The sequence below is a fragment of the Lutjanus erythropterus genome, chromosome 17 (assembly GCF_056507025.1).
Source record: "Lutjanus erythropterus isolate fLutEry1 chromosome 17, fLutEry1.hap2, whole genome shotgun sequence".
Classification (NCBI taxonomy): Eukaryota; Metazoa; Chordata; class Actinopteri; order Lutjaniformes; family Lutjanidae; genus Lutjanus; species Lutjanus erythropterus.
The window spans coordinates 23,261,707-23,282,584 of record NC_139333.1 but is presented as its reverse complement, the minus strand read 5'-3'; the positions used below and the strand labels follow the sequence as shown (position 1 = coordinate 23,282,584).

Here is a 20,878-nt window from a genome sequence, read left to right as displayed (position 1 = left end):
ATGTTGACTTTGTCAGTATTCACGAGCCATCTCATGCCCTTCTGCAAACTTCCAAACAGCAGAACAATTTCACAGCCTCAGCCCGTTTCCATCGCTCTCTGCCACCGTTGCTCATGTGCAGCAACGGAGGGTGCCACCGCCATCAATCACCCTTCGATTAGCGCGGTGACGAATGCTAATTAAAACAGGAAAATGACCTTTCGGACCTGGAGACGAGGCACGCTCTGTCGGCGCTGCATTCTGGGATTGATTAGCCCTCTCCCTAAAATCCTGCTGAGGAACTTTTAGCATTGCAGAACGTGCAGACGGGGCCGGATTTAGCGGCATGCACACAGGCTTTACTGTGAAGTGCTTTCTCAGATTAGCAAATTAAATACATTTCATGGATGTTTTTTTTTTATTTCACAGCTCCTAGCTATTTCCTGGCTTTTGATCAAATAAATACAAATAACTACATTTATTCTCACCATAATATAAAACAGCAAACATTGCAACATATGTGACAAACATATTAGTGTGATTAAAACTTTACAGGAGTTTTTCTCCTGCTTACCTCTGAAGTGTTGATGCTGTAGTGATCATTCACTCCTCTATCATCCACTGTACTCAGGACATTAAAAGTGAAACAAATAGGTTTAAAACTCACATTTGGCGCTGACCAGACTGCGGTTGTAGCCGACTGGACTGAAGTACTCGAACACAAAAACCGTCACTGCCACCACGGTCAGGCACATCACAAACATCATGACCCAAACTGCTGGGCTGTAGGGCTCTGGAGGAGGAGGAACAAACATCAAGGATTAAAGTAAGTCTCCTTTGTGCTTCCTGCTCCTAAACCTCAGCCTGTGATGGGGGTCACCATATGAGGTAGGTGGATAACTGATGAGAAAATGAGAAGACAGAAATACACTGTTCAGGATTTTGTGCTGAATTTTGTTGTTTGGGGTTTGGAAAAGGGATTTAGGTGTGTGCGCGGCACGTAAGGGGATTTAGTTGTAGGCTACAGTTATCGGCGGGATAAAAGCTTAATGGGAAGTTTCCTGAAGCGTCTGCAGAGACAGAACTTGTTTAAGTAGGCCATCCTGGGAGAAAGTGGTGAGGAAGAAAGAAGGTGGTGGCATGTACTGTACATCAAACTCCAGGATAATGGATGTTACGACCAGTTTGAACTGGTACAATCACATCAAGGGCATAATATACAGGGGGACGCAGGAGACATGTCCCCCTCACTTTTGCACAAGGCAGACTTGGTTCCCATAAGTAGCGTTTAGTCTGTTTGCTTGATGCAAACACCTAATGGGAATTCCCATGAATGTGCTAACAGAAATTTGCATCATGATCACAATTTTAAGGATCCATTTTACTTCACATGATTTGCTTGTGCTTATACTTTCGGGCCTATATTGTCTCTTTTCTGAGGAAACAAACTTGGGTTAAAAAATACTGGTTGAAAGGACAGTTTTCAAGTTCAGTTACATGTATGAAGAATGTTGATTTAAAGCATCACATTGTGTGCAAAACCAACTCAAACTCAGCTCAGCAGAAACCTTACAAACTTGCAAGTGAAGTAGTCACCAGCCCCGTTACCTATTTCCAAAGGGGAGGAAAGTTCTCATTAAGTCAATCAATATTTATGTGTCTTTATCGTCACCTATATGTCTGTATCTGGCCCAACAATGACAAAAAGTAATTTTGTAGATATTCTTGGGTATTTTTTGGTATTTTGGAGTTTGTCTTTTCTTGGAAAACAATTAAAAACAGTTGTTGAACTGCTGAAATACATAAAACTAGTCTGTCCCAGTAGTCATTAGTTTATGACTCTGGGAAAGCATACTGTGTCTATGAACTGTCCTCTAACCAAATCACACAGATTTGGGCTATTCTACAAGATCTTCTTTTGATTCATATATATGTATATATATATATATATATATATATATATATATATATATATATATATATATATATATATATATATATATATATATATATAATCACTTATCCTTGAGGGGTCGCAGGGGGCTGGAGCCTATCCACCCTGGACAAGTAGCCAGTTCATTGCAGGAAGACACGAGGAGAACATGCAACCTCCGCACAGAAAGGTCAGCTAGCTGGGGGATTCGAACTCAGGACCTTCTTGCTGTGAGGCAGCAGTGCTAACCACTGCACCGTGTGCTTCTTTTCATAACTAATGTATTTCTTTTAACATTTCCATTCACTGAGCCTCCCCTGAAACTGTTTGGAGCTCCCCTGGCGAGGCTGGACTCCCACCTTGAAAACCTCTGTCATAGGCCTTCAGCGATACCCATAATTCAATAGCATAACATGTGAAGGTCAGTGGAGTAAAGTAGAGAAAATGAGACAGCTTTTTATGCATATTTAGTACTATTCTGGCAGAATTTAGCATCATGACCAAGTTAATAATTTCCTTGTTTCTGTAAAATGTATGTAGAAATGCAGAAAATTGGATTCAAATGACAAATTTCTTTCTGAAAGACGCTTTATTTTACTCTGTGCACCCCACTTCTCAAACCAAACTTTCGCCTTTGGATGTAGAAGAAGCAGTTGTTTTTTCTCACCAAGAAAGGCAGATGGGGAAACTGTCCCATTGCTACGGGCTACCATGACGCTGATGCCTGTCTCAACAAACGGCACGGAGAAGTCGATGATTTCCGAACGCTCCTCGTTGATGGTGAGGGAGCCGATGGCCATGTCAGCTCGTCTATACACAACCTGAGAGAAGAAAAACAACAAGCAGACAGTAAAGTAAAAGCACTCCAGAGGCACAGTGAGGTATTGACAGTGGTCCCCTTTTTAAAAAAACATGCCCTCCTGCATTTATTCTGTTCCAAACTATTTTTGGTTGCTGTATAATTCTGCAAAATAGACCTGAATGGGCGTACTTTATCACAACAAAACCTGCTTTCCAGTGTCCCAAAGGACGGGCCGCCATGCTCGTCTTTGCTGAAAAGAGAGCAAATTCTGAATTTCATGAGCAATCCTTTCTGAATATGGAAGCCACAATGCAGCAAATACTTTGTGCTCTACAGTAAGGCATGGCTCTAATAATGGCTGTCTGCAGAGATATGAAAAAATATTTGTCTCATCATCTGAGCATCCAGAGAGAGACTGCTGCATCTCAAGAGTGCTCATATCCAAGCTTCTTTTCTGAAAAGCAGGAATTTTGCAGAGACAAAATCTGTTTTTTAAAAATGTAGCACGCACACACACACACACACACAGACACACACACACAGTCATATACAGATACAGACCCAGAGCAAAGCGCCCGCAGGCACAGAAACACAAGCAAGAAGGCTCTCCTGAGGAACACCTGTTCAGGGCGTTTTACTTTCAGATGCAGCTGTGTTTGATGTGGCTTAGTGTGTGGGAGAAAAAGTGTGTGTTAGCTCCATATGTATATGCATGGCCTCACACCACTGACCTAGATAAAACCCATCAAAGAAACTCTCTCGGCCATGCAATGCTGGTGTCACTTAAGACACTGAGCATCATTACTGCCATCCACCAACTGTACTGGGGTGCAGAGGTTTGGAGTCACTACATCTGTCCTTTGAGGTACTTAAAACTACAAAATCTGTGTGACAGCTGTACAAATCACCTCATATTTTACAATTAAAACTTGAGACAAGCTGGTAAACATGACTAAAACCTTCATCAAAAAGCCTAAACAGAAAAACAGGCTTGTTGCAGCCTCATTACACACTGCATTTTATCCATTTCTTATAATCCTTCAGCTGCATTTCATCCTGCTCCTTCTTGATGGGACTCATGATTTAAAGCTAATTCAAAGATTTGAAAGCTGGTCTCTCTTGGTGAAACTAAACTGATACTGACGGATCTGGTGGCAGATGTTTAGTGGAGATTTAAATTTTTTATTGGACTTGCATAAATGCTTTATTTTGTTTTGTTTTGGTTTTTTTTACAGAGTTTTTCCAAGTTGTCAATAAAAAAAAAACATGGCATGCCTTAAAGGAATGGTTCCCCCCAAAATGAAAAGTCGGTCATTATCTACTCATTGTCATGCCGCTTGAACTTTTTTAGTCCACAAAACTTCACAGGAAAACAGTGTTGCAGAATGTCCCAAACAAATGAAGTGAATGATGACCAGTTTTCAAATGAAAAAGGCAACCCCCCCAAAAAACATTAAATGCCTCCATACTGCTCGTCTGGTGTAATCCATGCCTCCTGTGGAAACCACATCCAAGTCTCCTCTTTTTCCTGTGAAACTCAGCAGTGTTTTGTGGACTAAAAACTAAAAAGGGTGATTAGACAATGACTGAATTTTCATTTTTGGGTGAACTATGCCTTTAAGGTAAAAATCCTTATAACCTTTTATGACAATATGATAATCTTGGGAGTGTTAATTTGCCTGTTAAGGTTGAGCTGTTTGGATTTTTTTTATGTAAAGTCCATTTCAATAAAGATGTAAGGGCTCTCAGACTACTCATTTAAAGTTACCATTCTGCTGATGATTACAGCTCAAGTTGAGCTCCTCAACCAAAGTACCACCGTAACTTTAATGCCAGCCCCGAGACCGCCACGGGGGGTTCGCATCTTCGCCACCATTTTCACCCCTGATATGTCTGCGCCCTTGAACTTTACTGTTTTGGCCTGTTCTCAAAACTCTCACCCACACCAACATTGTGAACACATCGGAGCATTTAGATGCTAAAGAGCCAGACATTCCTCTCTGGAGTCAGTGGAGACCAAAAATGAGCTAAAAATCAGTGAATGTTGCACTTACATTTATCAGATGGGCATCGACTTCCAAATTAATGATAATGTTGTTCTGTATATATTCACCAAAACAGCTTTATAAAGTTATAATATGTCAGTGTTGTATTTATAGTTTGCTGCGTTGCCCTGAAAGTCAGTGAACACAGCTCTAAATAATGCCTTACTTTTGTTGTGTGACTTTGTCTTTTGACTTTTGGTGTGGGGTAAATTTTCAGCAACATGCTACTGAGTGATCATAGAAACATTATAGGAATACTTCTATATATTGAGTCTATGTAAATAATATCATAAAGAGTAAGGCCTAGACCTGCTTCACATGACATGCATGCACATTAATGTACCATTTCTCATGTAATTTTAATTACAAACATTACAACATCTTATAGTTTCTTACACTGCTGTGTTTAATTTTTTGTTTAAAAGATAAACAGTCCTATCAATCATACACAAATATAATATACAGCTTCCATACTTTACTCTTTAAGTCCTGAAAAAGAAATTGTACCTCCGTTCTACCTCTATCCTCGGGCTGTGAGACTCTTGAATTCATCTTCCACACTCCGTCATCATGAAAAATACTTTCATTTTTATGATTTATTATATATTTGAGCAAATTCACCTTGTAAAAAAATGTAAGTAGGTTACATACAAAAGAAAACTATGTATATTTTAAAGAAAAACTCATCAAGCAGTTGTTTGAAACTAAGGTCACACCTCTCACTGGATAAATAAATGATCATACTCGGGGATAATGGTGAGAGGGCACTTGGGGTGGCCAATCAGATTTCAGGGGTGACCAGTGTCACCCCCTCCCCAATGATCCACCTCAAGAAACGCCCCTGGGGACTGAAAGACATAATTATAAATCCTGCTAAATCTGCTGCTTCGGCACCACGGACAAAACCATGGATTATCAATACGCAGCACAGTTATGCTCCTCATATTTCAAAGCCAAAGACCGGTCGGGGCCAAAGATTATAACTTGCACAAATCTCAGTCAAATAAAGGATGACAGTGTCAGGCAGGCCACATCAACTGCACAACCCCTCTGCCCCTGCAGTCTCTCTGCTATTATGGATGGAGAGTGGGGGGTGGCGAGTAAACAAAGGGGGGTGCATTTTGCTAACAAGGATGACGACAGCCCCTGTCATCCCACTTCAAATCATATCAGAAAAAGTTGTTCATTTATTTCCCCTTTTTTCAAGTAATTCTTAGTATGAATATTTTAGTTAAATGAACCTAATAATGGTCCTAAAATAATGGGTCAACATTCACTGCTGTTTTTGGTGATATCTAGCACGCTACACACCTTAAATGTAATTAGGACATGCCATAGCCCAAAGCTAAATTCTTTTAGTTAGATCTGGATGAACATTTTTAAACACCTTGTTCTAATAACAGTCTGTACTTGGTCACTAGGCCACTCAACACAGCTGCACCAGCTGCTGCATTCAGGGACTTATCCATCTTTATATAACTCGGAGCTCAGTCTCACCTCCCCAATCATGCCGTTCCAAGTCCCACGGACCAGCTTGCCATGCTTTCCGTTGGTGACCAAGTAGAGGTCGTAGGAGAACTTGATGGTGCGGGACAGCTTCTTCAGGATGTCTATGCAGAAGCCCTTACAGCACAGCTTGGTGTAGGACTCAGAGTGGCCGATGATACTGCAAGAAGGATGAGAAAAAAGCAGTGTCACAAGTACAGTAAATGGTTTTGTTTTTAACATCTTGTGATCAAAAGCCCTCTCTGCTGACAGCTGGGACTGTTGTTATCTTTAGCTTCTTGAATCTGTTTGTTTCGTTTCAGAGAGTGAGCGCTAAATACGCTCAAAGCAAACCATCGTCTGAGGCAGCGACGTGAAGGGCAGGCGATGGCTGGTTCATTAGCTAAAATCAATGTCTGTTAACAGGATGTCTTTCAAAGAGATGGCGGAGAGCGCCTAAAAATTGTTAACACACACACGGAGGCAGTGTGACGGAGCCCGTAGTGGATGGTTGAGCGACTGTGATGGCCTCTAATCAAAGGCCATTAAGGTGTGTAGCATTTGAGGGACACTCGCTTCCTCTCTGTGGCCTCACTACTTAATGGGGTGTAGAGGAAGAGAACAGAAGGACAGGAAACAGAGAAAAATAATAGAATAAAAAATAATGGAAAACCAACAGAGGACAATGAAAGTTAAAGGCAGACAGATTGAAAATGAAGTTGACAAACTTCCTGACAAAAAACACCTCATTTTCTCTTTTCCATCTATCCAGCTGCCAAAGTGGAAGCCTAAAATCCACAAGGGCTGACGCCTGCTGTGCGTGTGTCCCTCAGGAGTTGATGGAGACCAGATAAGAGCTAAAAAGCAGTGGTTATTAGAGATGTTCATGGCAAATAATTTACTTTTAGATGGGTGCTGTTAAGTCCAGGATGCAGTGATGGTGCCACTGCAAAATAACGTGGAGGGGGGACTTGTTTTAGGGGAACATTTGCACATCAGGAGGTGAGCTCTGGTATTAAAATTACTACATCACTGCAAAAGAAAAGGTAACAGCTGTTCGTTTGTTTACACTTGTGCCATTAGCGTCCCAGGTGCTAATTTGCTGCTGTTTTCAGTATGTAGGTTGCAGCTTGAAAGTTGTTCTTGTCTCCCAGTAACTTTGAAAATGTAGATAGCGGACGCTGCGATGCCGCTTGAAACAAGCGACGAATGGCAGACTTACACCTGCAGTGTCCATCCACTGAGTCAGACTATGAATGCGGTAACTAACAGTGTCTCCAACGACATTTACTCCGAGCTGACATTAGCGGTTAGCCTGCCACACAGTGTAGCTAGTATTAGCCGTGCATTAGCACGTTAGCTGTGGCAGACTGCTCTCCATGCAGGTTCCTGTCCACATGTCTGCACGCTGTTTACAAGCTGTCATCTGTCCCACTTTGCTGATATCAACATCCAGGCCTTGTGGCTATTAGCGCTGAGAGAATGGGGCTGTGGTCAGATGGAGCTGCAGCCCCAACTAGGCAGATGGCTGCATAACATTTTAGCGCCAACAATTAAATGGCAGCATCTATTAAAAAAATATTAATCAATAGATCAACAAGCTAGTTTTTCTGATGCTGGCTAACGAGGGTTGACAAGACAACTAGTCGCGCACATCCCTAGTGTTTACTGCCCCTATATTAGTCAAGTGGCCAGAAACACAACTCCACCATAACAACTTTATGAAGGGGTCATTGTTGTGTTTGGTATTTGCTGTGCTGCCTCCAAAAAGTCAATTAACATGGCTTCAAATAATGTCTTACATCTGTCGTGTGACTTCATGATGCTAAATTTATGGCTACAGTATCTCAACAGGATTACTTTGCTTAAATAAATTGGACAGATAAGTAAATGATCTATGTGGCCTCGCTACTTAATGGGGTGTAGAAGAAGAGAGCAGAAGGACAGAAAATGGTGAAAAAAATAATAGAATAAAAAATAATGGGGAGAGACAGAGGACAATGAAAGTTAAAAGCAGACAGATTGAAAATAAAGTCGACAAAGTTCCCGATAAAAAAAAACTATTTTTTTTCTTTTTTCATCTATCCAGCTGCCAAAGAGGAGGCCTAAAATCTACGAGGGCTGAGTCATGCTGTGTGTGTGTGTTGGAGATAACTTCAGCATGTCAATGAGTCAGCATAAGAGCTACAGACTGATACAAAAAAGAGCATGTGAGGGGATAAATGAGCAAGACACTGAATGAAAAAAGGCAAGCAAGTAATTAACATTCAAGTTGATTATTGTCAACAGCGCAAGAGGGTTCATTTTAGACAAATTTTAAGTGCCTTAATTTGAAAGACTTGCTTCTTTCACCGGAGTCAATAGCTCTGATAAACGCAGCGTTAATTAATTGCTGCAGGAGCTGGCCACCTGTCGTCATTATACACACTCCACTGACAATACAGACACGCACAAACACTTAAAATGTGCGGTGTCTCTCCGTCTCACACACACACAAACACAAACACACGCACACATGCAGTACAGTATCCTCTGAGAATAAGCACCAGTTGTGTGGTGTGGTGTGTGCTTCACAAAATGCCCAGAAACTAGCGCAGCGTGGAGGGAAGCACCATGAGGGAGTTGGACCAGAAGAGGAGGATTCTCAGGTGAACGGCAGACAGGAAACACACGGCGAACAACAACGAGGCCTGACAGGGCTACAGCAGCTTCGGTTTGGAGGGAAAAAGGAGGGCAGGAGCAAAGGAGGACAGATGGAGGAGGAGGAGGAGGAGGAAGAGAAGGAGGAGGATATTTGAAATTAACACCACTGTGATCATGTAGGAATAATGAGGAAGGTACTAGAAAGTTGATGTCCCACAGCCATTGGGCTGTTTCCAGTCAACAAACCATTATATATTATTATATATCAATATTCCAGACCCAAATTACGCTAGAAGGGCGCCTCCAGAAATGACGCTAAAGGGGAACCTACAACGTAAGTGATGCTAAAGGTGGACTTACAGCATTGATGACAGTAAAGGGGGATCTAAGGTGTGAATGATGCTAATGGGGGATCTACAGCTTCAATGATGCTATAGGTGGACTCACAACACTAGTGACGCTAAAGGGAAATCTACAACGTCAATGATGCTAAAGAAGAACTTAAAGCATCAGTGATACTAGAGGCGGATCTACAGTATTAGTGATGCTGAAGGGGGACTTAAAACGTCAATGGCGATCTACATGATCATAGTTTGGTGAGCACAGCCACGCTGCCAATACTAGGCTGCTGTATTTGACACAATGGCGGTGACATTAGGCTGGAAGACCAAAAATCGGAAGTTAATTCAAAATCCCACTGACATTTGCAACAATGCTAAAAAAAATAAAACAGATCCAGCCTTAGAACAGAGTCTTTCTCAATATTACATCATGTGGCTCGCTTCATATGCTACAAAAGCTTTTTAAAAAAATGTATCTAATATTTATTTAATATTCTGGCAGCCTTTAACAAACACCAGGTCTCATAAGCACTAGACCTTTGCTAGTCAGACTCGAATCACAAATTTGATGACTTTAGACTCGATTTTCCAAAATCAAAAAACACTTGCAACTCGACCTTTAGCTTAATTTTTGGAGGCATCCCTCTTGTGTTGCGTTTTAAAGTGTTATTCTAGTCAGTGACATTGTACAAAGAGTGAGAAAGTCCATCTATAAAGGTGGCATGGTGTAACATTATGGGGACATATGAGTAACAACAGCAGGACTGAGAGGAGCGAACACACCATTTATTTAAGAACCACACTGTTATGGTGAATTCCTGCTCCCACAAAGTTGCGAGCAAACTATCATCCAAAAAAATAATTGTGTGCTGTAGCATGACGATTTATCTTAATTAGACCAAAGGGACCACAACAAACACAAACCATTAAAAAGAGCCCTAGACCAAAAGCACACAACAAGCAGCCCAGTATCCCTCTGAGTTACTCTCACATTGGACGAATCTGTAGCACAAAATTGTCTTTCCAATGTCAATGTTCAGTGCCAATCTCTCCCTGACCTTAACCAAATGTTTTAGTTCTCTAACCATAACCAAAGCCCAAAAAAAGTCTACTTATGTTACCATAATCAAGATCTTTTTCTTTACCATAACCATAGCTGCCATGTGTAAATATTGTTGACAAAATCATAATATTAAAAACATCAGCATAGAACGTTAAAAAAACATTGTCATTGAACATTATCCAGTATCAACATTCATTCTGGCGATAAATTTGGGACAAGGCATGTGTCCACATACTTTTGGCCATGTAGTGTATGCAATTAACAATATGTAAATTCTCACATATAAGCAGAAACTCTTTGGCATTTTTGCTGGATAACTACATAAAAAGCTAATCACTTCTTGGCAGAAGTATCTAATATAGTGATTTAGTAATTGTTTCAGCACCGTTTTACATTTAGCATCTGGTCACTGCATGTTGTACTATGTCACAAAGCCAAGTTGGATTTTAGTGTGAATTCCTGCTCTTAATCAGGGCAGAGAGGTAGGCTCAGCTTTCTGGCAAAAGAAGCCATCATCTGTCCAAAGAAAGGATTTTTTAATGAGCAAGACAAAAAGTTTTAATCACACTAAACATCTGCTCTGAAGGGAAGCTGCTCAGACCACACAGCAAGATTAACTGATTTATGTAGCAGCAGTCTTCTCTCTTTCTTTCCTTCTCCCTGTTTGTTGGTCACCGTCCAAATGGGACATGCCAGCCAGAGAGAAATGGTGAAAGAGCAGCAGAAAGAGGGTAGGATGGGATAACATTGTCCCATGCTATGACAGATGTCCCCATGTTGGACAGATAAATCTTCTTTACTGGCAATCAATGTGCCATCGCGCCCAACAACAGCCGCTACATATCTCTTCTATAATTAATGTGCCAGCCATGGTCAGCTATGCAATCTGCATAACCGATACGTACCCACGGACAAACACACACACACACACACACACACACACACACATGTGGAATCACTGAAGCAAACATGAACATGGCATTTATAGGCTGAACTATTTGTTTTACGTTGTTTGGGTGATGAAAAGGTGATCAATATTTATGTATTAAACATGAATGTCTAATAATTCAACACAAGCGATGCCGGTGCACGTGAGGCTTGGTGGGTAAAAGTCATTACAATCTGCATCGACACTTAAATTATAGAAGTAGTTCAACATTTTCTTAAATATAAGCACTGCATGGGTCCACAGTATTTTCAAGACGAGTAAATATGTTTATCTGCTTTCTTGCAGAGAGTTAGATGAGAAAATTGATATCAATCTCAATATGAAGCATAAAGACTAGACACAAGGGAATACAGCTTGCCTAAAGTTTTAAAAAGTCCTCCTAAAGGCACATCTTAAACAAAAAATATAAAGTGTTGATTAGATTCCTTTACCTTTGGCTAGCTGTTCCCCTCTGATTCCAAACTTTACGCTAGGCTAAGCTAACTGGGTGCTAGCTGCAGCTTCATATTTGGTGTACAGACATGAATTTGGCGGGAAACTTGTCATTCAAACCAGCAAATTTACTTTTGACTCCTCCAGCCACAAAAATCACTCTACTGGGTAAAAGTGACAATAATTTACTTTTTTCATTTTATAAAACAAACAGCCAAACAAACAGTTGAAAGCATCCAAACAGTGTCAACATGTAAATGATTCAATTTATGAACCAAGTTGTAATTTAGCTAATCTCAACGTGACTCATGAATTCTCTAGGTTTGTGCTCAGCTAACTAGCTATTGTCACTTATTTATTAGGCAAGTTGGGTTGCAGAACATTACCTCTTCCTTGCGACACACCCAGTTAAACTAATTTCTCCAGCTGTGGACAAAATTTCTCTCTCTTTTATATTGATATGTAGCAGTTGTAGTTTTTTTTTTTTTGGTGCTGTCCTTGGCACTTGGCTGAGCTGCAGAGCTGCAGAGCCTGAAGGAACATCGCCAATGCTTTTCTTCCTCTGAGGTGAAATGTTTGAACTGCGACCTGTTACTCGAAGAAATACTCTTGATTGGTCAGTCCAGGGACTCTGAGTTGGACATAAAATGAGGGAAAAAGCATTTGTTTCAAAGTGCTAATCTGAATATATTAATTTAACTGAATAGTGGCGTAATGAGTGACACTTTTTACTTTATATTATGTGATAAAAAAAAAAAAAAAGCTGCTGATTTTTCACATTTTTCCATCAAAACATGGTAATTAAAGGACCTAAAGATACATGCATGGAGGTTGCATGTGCCTCTGGATTTGTTTGCTGTTTATTTTATCTTAGTAGCTAGATAAAATGTTTCTTTTTTCTTATTTTACAAGGGAGGCACCTCTGCATTTTGATTTCAGAATGAAACAAGATTAAAGCAGTTTGTAACACCCTTAGAAGTCATGAGGATCATATTATGGCACACGGGGCTGACTGTACAGCTGGTATGGTCCTACTCTTGGGTAAGCTCCCCGCTGCAGGTAAACAACATGGCAGCATGAATACATAGCAACATAATCGATAACAGAGAAAAATCTTTGAGTGAGAATTAAATTAAAAATAACAAACCTCCTGAGTGCAGAGAGGAGCTCCTATAGGTGAAGTCTGAGGTGAAGGAGTCTTTTGCCAACAGCAACATCATGAAAACAGTAGTGTGCAGAGCAAAGGTGAGCCTAAAGGTCTTTAAATAAATCACCAGATCAGTGCAGTGAAATGTGGTCGGTGTGGCAAGTTAACTGTCAGCTGATGCATCACAACACAATGCAAAACTAGTTCATTAACAGGTGCAGAAACTTTAAAGTTTTGTGTCTTGGTACGCTGAATAGTATGTGTGTCCTCATGATTAATAGATCCTTAAAGAGCAACTCTCTTCTGTTTTGCTGTACGCTCACACAGCAGAAGCTGAATACTTTGTTTCTGGGCTTAAAGTCAATGATTCAACCTGCTGGTCAGGAGAATTAAATCTTAGTTTCTCAGTCAAGGAGGGATGTTTTCCAAAGAAAATGCAACACAAAAGCTTTCAGAAATCTGGTCTGGTGTTAAAAATGTTTCCAGAAATCCTAAAATATGGATACACATCTGACAGAAAACCTTTGCAATGTTGAATTAGCATTTCAACTAATGATGGCAAAGGAGAGAAAACCACTTGAAATAAGTAAGTAGTGATTATTCATTAACACTATCTTGACAAATGGAGGAAGAAGAAACAGCAATATGTGTGTGTGATGTCTGGGCCACTTGTTACTCAATATTCCAATATTAAGGACCTTTAAGTAAGGCTTGATGCACCACACTTTATCCATGACTTGACTATCAAATGTTGAGAAACAGCAGACAGAAAGATTGGTGTTACTGGACAGTACTTATCATAATTACATTTACAATTCATAAATGTAAAAGCATCAATGAAAATAATAGACTTTGTAGATAAAAGAACGAAGTCTGCAAGTAAGTAAAATCATAACAGTGCAGCATATAAAAGCCCGCAAATTGTCAAATCTTTAGTAAAGAGAGCTGAGGTCCAGCGTCATGCTTCTCTAACTCTATGCAATCCCCCGATCCAGCATTTCTTTAATCTGTCTTTCTGAAAAAGTTGAGACAGTCCTCGCTCAAGGAAACATGAAATATCCTGTCTTTGAACTGTACTTGATTGAATATAGATTGAAAAGAATTTGAAAATTATTGCACTCTGTATGTATTTATTGGGGTTGAATGACGGGAGCAGAAACTGTACCAACGCGGCAGGGCAGGTACTTGGTTTTGTCTAGATCAATGAAGTTCACCAAAACTCCCAATCTTTAGTCTGTAAACTCTGCTGTATAAAACATCTCCACGAGTTTCTGCTCTCTGTGGTGCTTTTATAGACATTTCTGAATGAACCACTCGACCCATGAACTCGCCTCTTTTGTAAAGCTTTGATGGTCAAGAGCTTATGGTAAATGGTATCTGTTAAGGGCTGCCAAAAGTAGATATATTGAATAAACAACAAAAAATACCATTATGTGAGCGAACCACGCAATATACTGCGTAAGATGACATTGCAAGGTTGGATTTTTGGTTATTTATGTTACTGCAAATGTCAGTGGGAATTTGAATTTTGAGCTTCTTCTGATTTCTAGAACAGAATCTGGTAGTGATTTCACTTTTGCTCCTCGTACATTCATGATGGAAACAATTCACATCTGATGCCAAAGACCAGACATCTCCATAATGACTTGTCTGAAAGCTGTTGTCAAGCTGTAATGGTCAAACGCTGTGGGGAAATCAGGGCTGCTAAAACATAGTTATAAAAACTGGTTTGCAAGCCAGGATGTAGACAACGACTTGAAGTTTTTTGCCAAATTTTAAAGAGTACACAGAGGAGCAAAACAAACTTGGCTGTTTTAGTCATATTTTGAAGCCCCATTTTTTATCTTAGAGGAAATATAAAATGGACTTCAGATGGATATCTTAATGACACAAAATTTAGTTGACACATAAATGATATTCTCGATCACCTTAATGACTATCACAGATTTTAAATGACAGTCCCAGTAGTTGTAGTAAAATATATTGCGTGTTTTTGCTCCTGTGATCAAACATTCTTGTGTAGAAACAATAGAGCTGAGCTGACAAAGTAGTTGACACTAGTTTTACAACTGCTTTGAAATGTAATTACATTATAATAGACCTGTACTTCTATTGTCTGCGGCTGTCTGAACATAATGAAGACATTGTATATTCCTGACGAGCACCAGTTGTAGGTAGTCAGAGGTAATAGCTGTTTAATGGCTGTTTTCTGCCATGCTGCGATCTGTGTTTGACACCAGAGGTGTGTTTTTAAAGTGCTTAGACACTCAGCACACACAATTACGCTGTGTTTAATGAAGTGTGGAGGTTTGCACTGTCTACTCAGAGCTAAACTAGGGCAGAGAAACGGAGAGGGAGGGTGGAGATGTCTGGGTGCAGGACTGGGTATGATGTGAAAGCTACACTTGTGTCGATATGATACCTTCTTGTTGAGTTTTGGTACCCATACCAAAATGGTACCCATACCAAAATGTTAATGCACCGAGTCAAACCATGCCACACTGCTTTGCAATCGTATTACCAGTGTTAGTTGTCAAACTGCACCAAGTCGTGCCTGAGATGGACCATCTTCGGATTGAGGTCAAAGTGTGCCTGCCCCGCCCCCGAGCAGGATGTGGCGATGTGTTGCCGACTCATGACGACACCCCTTCTCCACAAAACAAGCATGTATCGTATTGTGAGACTGAAGTCATGTCTGTGCAGTCTTTGTGTTCAGCTTTCAATACTTTTGCAGCTTCTAACTGAATCTCTGTGGTTTTAAGTTTAATAATCTCTCCTGTGTAGCTGTTAGTATGTTCTGGTATCGTCTATATTTTACTGTTTCATGTTCACTTTTAGCTGTATAGGAGTCGTGTTAACTTACTTTTAATGGAAACCCAACATTTCCTGATTTTATTCCTGTATAATACAGTAAAGGCTTTAAAATGACGAGAAAACAGGGGACTTTTATTGTGAAAAATCTAGAAGGAATGAAATGTGTTTATTCACCACTCAACAGTCGCTTGACTCAAGACAAGTGCGTATAAGTTAAAAGACACACCATCAAGCGGGTAGCACTGTTGTAATGGAGATGCAAATCTTTGCTGTGCTGGGCTGCTGTTGTGAGTCAAACCGAGTGAAGCCAGTCCAACACGTATGTATGGAAAAGGCGTAATAGACAGGCAGTCACAACAACAACTTTGCCTCAACAAAACCGTCTAAAATTGGCAAAATGTTTATTCAAATGAGGAACTTCCTGATCAAAGAATAAACAATCAAGCTGACAGTTCATTCTTCACCTTAAAAACAGCAGCAAATAAAACAACACAAACTCAAGGTCCACATACTCGGTTGTTCTGGAGCTTCCAGTACAAATGGACCTTGAGTCCTTGAGTTGAGTTTTTTTTTTGTTTTTTGGGGTTTTTTTTTTTTTGTTTTTTTGGGGTTTTTTTTTTTGTTTTTTTTAATGTCAGATGTTGCTTCTGAAGACAACAAAGAACTGTCAAGTTCAACTTTTAAGTCGACATGGATGATGAGGAGGAGGAGGTTAAGAATCATGTAGATTTTGAGCACAGGAACTAAAGATCCACAACAACAAAATAAACAAAAACAAAAAGTAAAGGTGATTTGGGGCTATCAAAGCCAAAAATTGACAACTGAGAAACATGGTGAAATCGTTAGTTGTCGATCAGACCTGGTTGTCCAAGATCGTATTGTAAGACAAGTCCTCCAACATAAAATTTCAGTGTAACTGCTGTTATGACCCATATTTACAGTACAATATATGCAACCATGCTAGCATGGCACAAACACATTTTCTTTTGACTCACTATACAAAGTAAGGATTGTGTTGCCCTCTGTTACTGTGGAAGCAAAGAAGAGGTTTCTGGCACAAATTCAACTAATGCCAAGGTGCATGGAGAAGGAAGAAAAAGGGCTCAAGAGGAAAAACTCCAGCAACACTTGTAGTAAACAGGCCAACTTTATTCTCAAAGCAATGCATTTTGGTTTGTGGGCTTTCTCAGGGTCATCAGCAGATTAACAATAATCTCCTCCTCCTCTTTGTTTGAAGAGGTAAAAACCATGCTTCAAATCCATTTTTCCACCAATGTGCAAGTAAACACAAGGTTGATGCCCAATAAAAGTCACAGAACAAAGATATTTATCTACATTTTTGCAACCAAGACAGAGCACACTGTGCAGAGCGACTCACTCTGCTCCAGTTTGTAATCCTGCAGACTCTCCCTTCACTTCACCAAGCGGCTGGGAACCAAGACATGGGAACTTTTTGAACTTCTTCTGCAGTGTTAATCATGGGCAAACTGTACATTTACTGCCACTAAACAACTTCTCTCTGCTCAGCACGTGTCTGTTAAGTCTGTTCATGCTCTCTTTTGCTCAACCACACTCACTCTGCACACACACACTTGATGGAAAAATAGATCACATATTCCACATATCAAAATAAAACTGCACATGGCATGACGGTATAGTGTAACAAAAACAAAAATTCTGGCTGCTCATTTGCCTCTGATGCTCTGAAATGCACATACAAGATGGAAACTGTATGAACAAAAGCTTCAGTGTGGCGTGAATATCACACAAGCGAGATGCTGACATGACATTTGCGGTCTAGACGCAGGGTAAATCTTTATCAGACCAATCTCGCATAGTGTGTCATCCAATGAACCTATAAGTTTGTTGTCTTAGTTGATGAAATTCATTTGTCAGCCAATAAATAAAAAAGTCTGTCAGTCTACACCAAAAAAAGTATTGGGGATCAACACCTGCTTGCATCTACTGTATGCATTTGTGCAGATATAAAAAGCTGTACATGTGTTTGTGTCACTTTGTGTACCTCTCTGTGCGATTGGACTGGCGCCTGCAGGGCACCGTGTTACGGACACATGTGCCAGTGCCCGGGTCCACGTTCTCCACCATGACGAAGGGATGCTCCTCCAGCGTGGCCACGGTCAAGTGACGGTCATCAGACACTTGCTCCAGGTAGCTGCCATATCGAGGCCAGACCGGGTAGCGAACTTGAAGGATGCCTCGAGCGTACGTACCCACCTGGAGAGCAAAGGGTAAGAGACAAAGAACCTAAAGTTATGGTGGAATGTAACTAAGTACATTAAGTCAAGCACAGTTTTACTTGCAATGCAGAATTTTATGTTTAGCAGAAAAAAGGCACAAATTCGGAGGAAAAAGTGTCCTTTTTGAGCAATGTTCCTAAAACCACTTTTGTTTCTTTCCAGCAGTGAGGGAGTTGTGTCCCTGAAAATGCCTCAGCTCAATGTGTAGTAATGGATGGTAGTGACTCAGCTGTATTTTACTGAGTCTGTCTTTTTTCAGTAGTTTCACATTACATTTTACATAAAAGCACATTATTGTGATTATGCAGATTGCACAAACTCAGTGTGTCAGGACATCGAGTCCACTGACACTGACAGAAAACCCTAGCTAGCTAGCTTAATGCCTTGTATGTTTTGTGCAGGTGAAGAGACAGGACTTCATTGCTGCATCTGCAACAATCTGATATGACAGAGTTCACAATGCAATAACAAAGCCAGGATCGTGGGCTGACATGGACAGCTGCTGAGGTTACTTCAGTACACACAGCTGCTCCATCAGGTCCACTGTCTGCAGGTGGGTGATGATGTTACAGCCACCAGCGGAAAACCTGAACTCTGCAGCATGAATCTTGTTTTCTAATGCTTGCTAACTTCATCTGCATAATGATTTCAATAAGAAGCAACATGTGGGAAGTATTTATTGTTGTAAGGCAGCTCTTTCCTATATTTATTTTTAGAAAATCTATTATACATTTTTTGCCTACACATTGCTTCACTTGGGTCTCCAACTTTCACATGAAGTATATTTTGATGTGAATACTTATATGCTTTTACAACTGCATTGTAAGCTTTTAAATATAGGTCTTTTACTTTAAAAAGTATTTTCACAATGTGGTAATTATGATGATTTTTATTTTTACTTAAGTACAGGATCTGAGTATTTCTTCCATCACTGCATGAGAGTTTGCCTCTCAGCTGTGACCTTCTCTGCATGTCAACCTCTCTTCTCCTCACCTGTCTTGCCTTTCCCTACTTCACAGGATGGATATATATTTTTTTATTTTATAAAGGAAAATTAGCATGTGCTGACCCAGAGGAAGAGGATTAGAAGATGAAAGCAGATCAGAGTTCATTAATGCACACTGAGGAGACTTAAAAGTCTCAGAAACTAAAACAAAGAGCGTCACATTAATAATACATCCCAGCGTGTGTTGCCTTCAATCTGCGTTCATTTTGTTGACTGATTATTCAATTATTAATTTTCTTTTTTCAACTGAATAAACAAATTGAAATGTCAGTGCTCATAAATGGGAACTGTTCATGTGATCAGAGATATTTATTATCTGCGTTTTTGTGCCTTTGTGCTTTTAAAATATTTGCTGACAGACAATGATATACCGTAGCAAGGTAACTACTGAAAGGAAAAGTAGATTGAGTGCTTTAATGGGAGCCACTTCGGACCAGAATTGCTGTGTAATGTCACATCACACAATGAATAATCCCATCGATGTCGGCGCTAAGCTCAGTGATACCCTCTCTGTGAGCTCCAGAACTGTTTGTCACATCAACCCAACCTAATGAGCCATGCTGAGCTCAGCCAGCGCTGACTTACTGCATGTGAAAGTCGCTCCCTCACAGCTTTAATGAGACCTCTTTTTCATACCAACTCCTGATTTGCTCCTCTGCTCACTCATACCAGCGCTCTTCCTTCGTCATACATGGATGATTTACAAATCTGCATGAAGGTAAAGTGTGACGTGAAGAACTGTGATTTGTTTCTCTGCACCATCTGTGAATGACAGACTCGCAGAGAGGTGTAGATCAATCATGTCATGTCTCACATGTCTTCTCTCATCTTAAGCGGACACTTTGTCATCTACCTGTCATTCTCACACTCGCTACACTGTTGAAAAAGATCCCCAGTATTGATTATTGGATTGTGGGTTAAAATACAGTGAGACGATCTTCCTCAATACATGTTAGAAATCAATGTAAATGCATTATGTAATGTATTTTTTATGATGTGAAACTTCTTGTCAGGGCAGCCAATTCAAAAGAAGGTAGCACACTACATGACAATACAACATAGAAATGCTTAACTTACACAAATTCAGAGGTTTTTTTAAATAAATATTTCAATACTTCTAAGAGATGCTGTCATCAAGTCATACTCTCATCAATCCTCTGCTGCCCACCCGGTATTCAACATTCAATGTTTTCCAACAACTTTCTTCTCTATTCACTACACTGTCTTCCTGTTTTTGGAGTGTAAGAAAATATCAACGCATTTGTAATACTGGATCAATTCTCAAAAACACTATGGATTATTAACTAATAGTTTACATGCAATGATTCAAAGCAGTGTTGTGACTAATCTCTTTCATTCTAACCTAACAACATAAACCAAGATAGGAAGAAGTAAGGATATATCTTTCCTTTGCTGAGATTGTACAAAAATTTGTGCTACTCTGTTGGGGCTGTGATGAATACAGATAATCTCAGGTTCTGCCCTCCACTGGTTCATGTCTTGCATCTCAGGAAGATATTTTATCCGAAGTATCTTGGAGGGGAGAAGTGTCCAAACCACACAACTTATCCTCAGAAGTTCTTCAAGTGTCAGTGCTCGGCCCTCTTCTCTTCTCAGTATACATCACCTCACCTGGTGCAATAATCCACTCCCATGGTTTCTCATACCATTGCTATGCTGATGATATGCAGCTCTTCCTGTTATTCCCTCCAGAAGACCACAAAGTGTCTGCCTGCATCTCGTCATAGCCAATATCTTGACATGGATGAAGCAACGCCACCTTCAACTTAACCTATCCAAGACTGAGGTCCTTGTCATCCCAGCCCGTCCCCCTATACAGTAAGAAATCAGTATCCAGCTCAAATCTACCCAGTCGATTTTCCCCATACAACATCAAGAAGATCAGGCCCTACTTATCTGAGTATGCTGCTCAGCTCCTGGTTCAGGCTCTCATAATATCACACATTGACTACTGCAACTC

The 20,878-nt window shown here is 40.2% G+C and overlaps 1 protein-coding gene across 1 annotated transcript in view; it reads right to left on the bottom strand.

Moving 5' to 3' along the window:
• Positions 1 to 20,878, bottom strand: part of LOC146312256 (glutamate receptor ionotropic, NMDA 2C-like) — an 80,654-nt gene that overhangs the window by 17,540 nt on the left and 42,236 nt on the right. Inside the window, exons 8-11 of the mRNA XM_084740833.1 lie at positions 17,657 to 17,868; positions 6,257 to 6,425; positions 2,580 to 2,733; positions 647 to 772 (exon numbers count right to left, since the gene is read on the bottom strand). Coding sequence (XP_084596959.1) covers positions 647 to 772; positions 2,580 to 2,733; positions 6,257 to 6,425; positions 17,657 to 17,868 — 661 coding nt within the window. The remainder of the gene's footprint in view (positions 1 to 646; positions 773 to 2,579; positions 2,734 to 6,256; positions 6,426 to 17,656; positions 17,869 to 20,878) is intronic.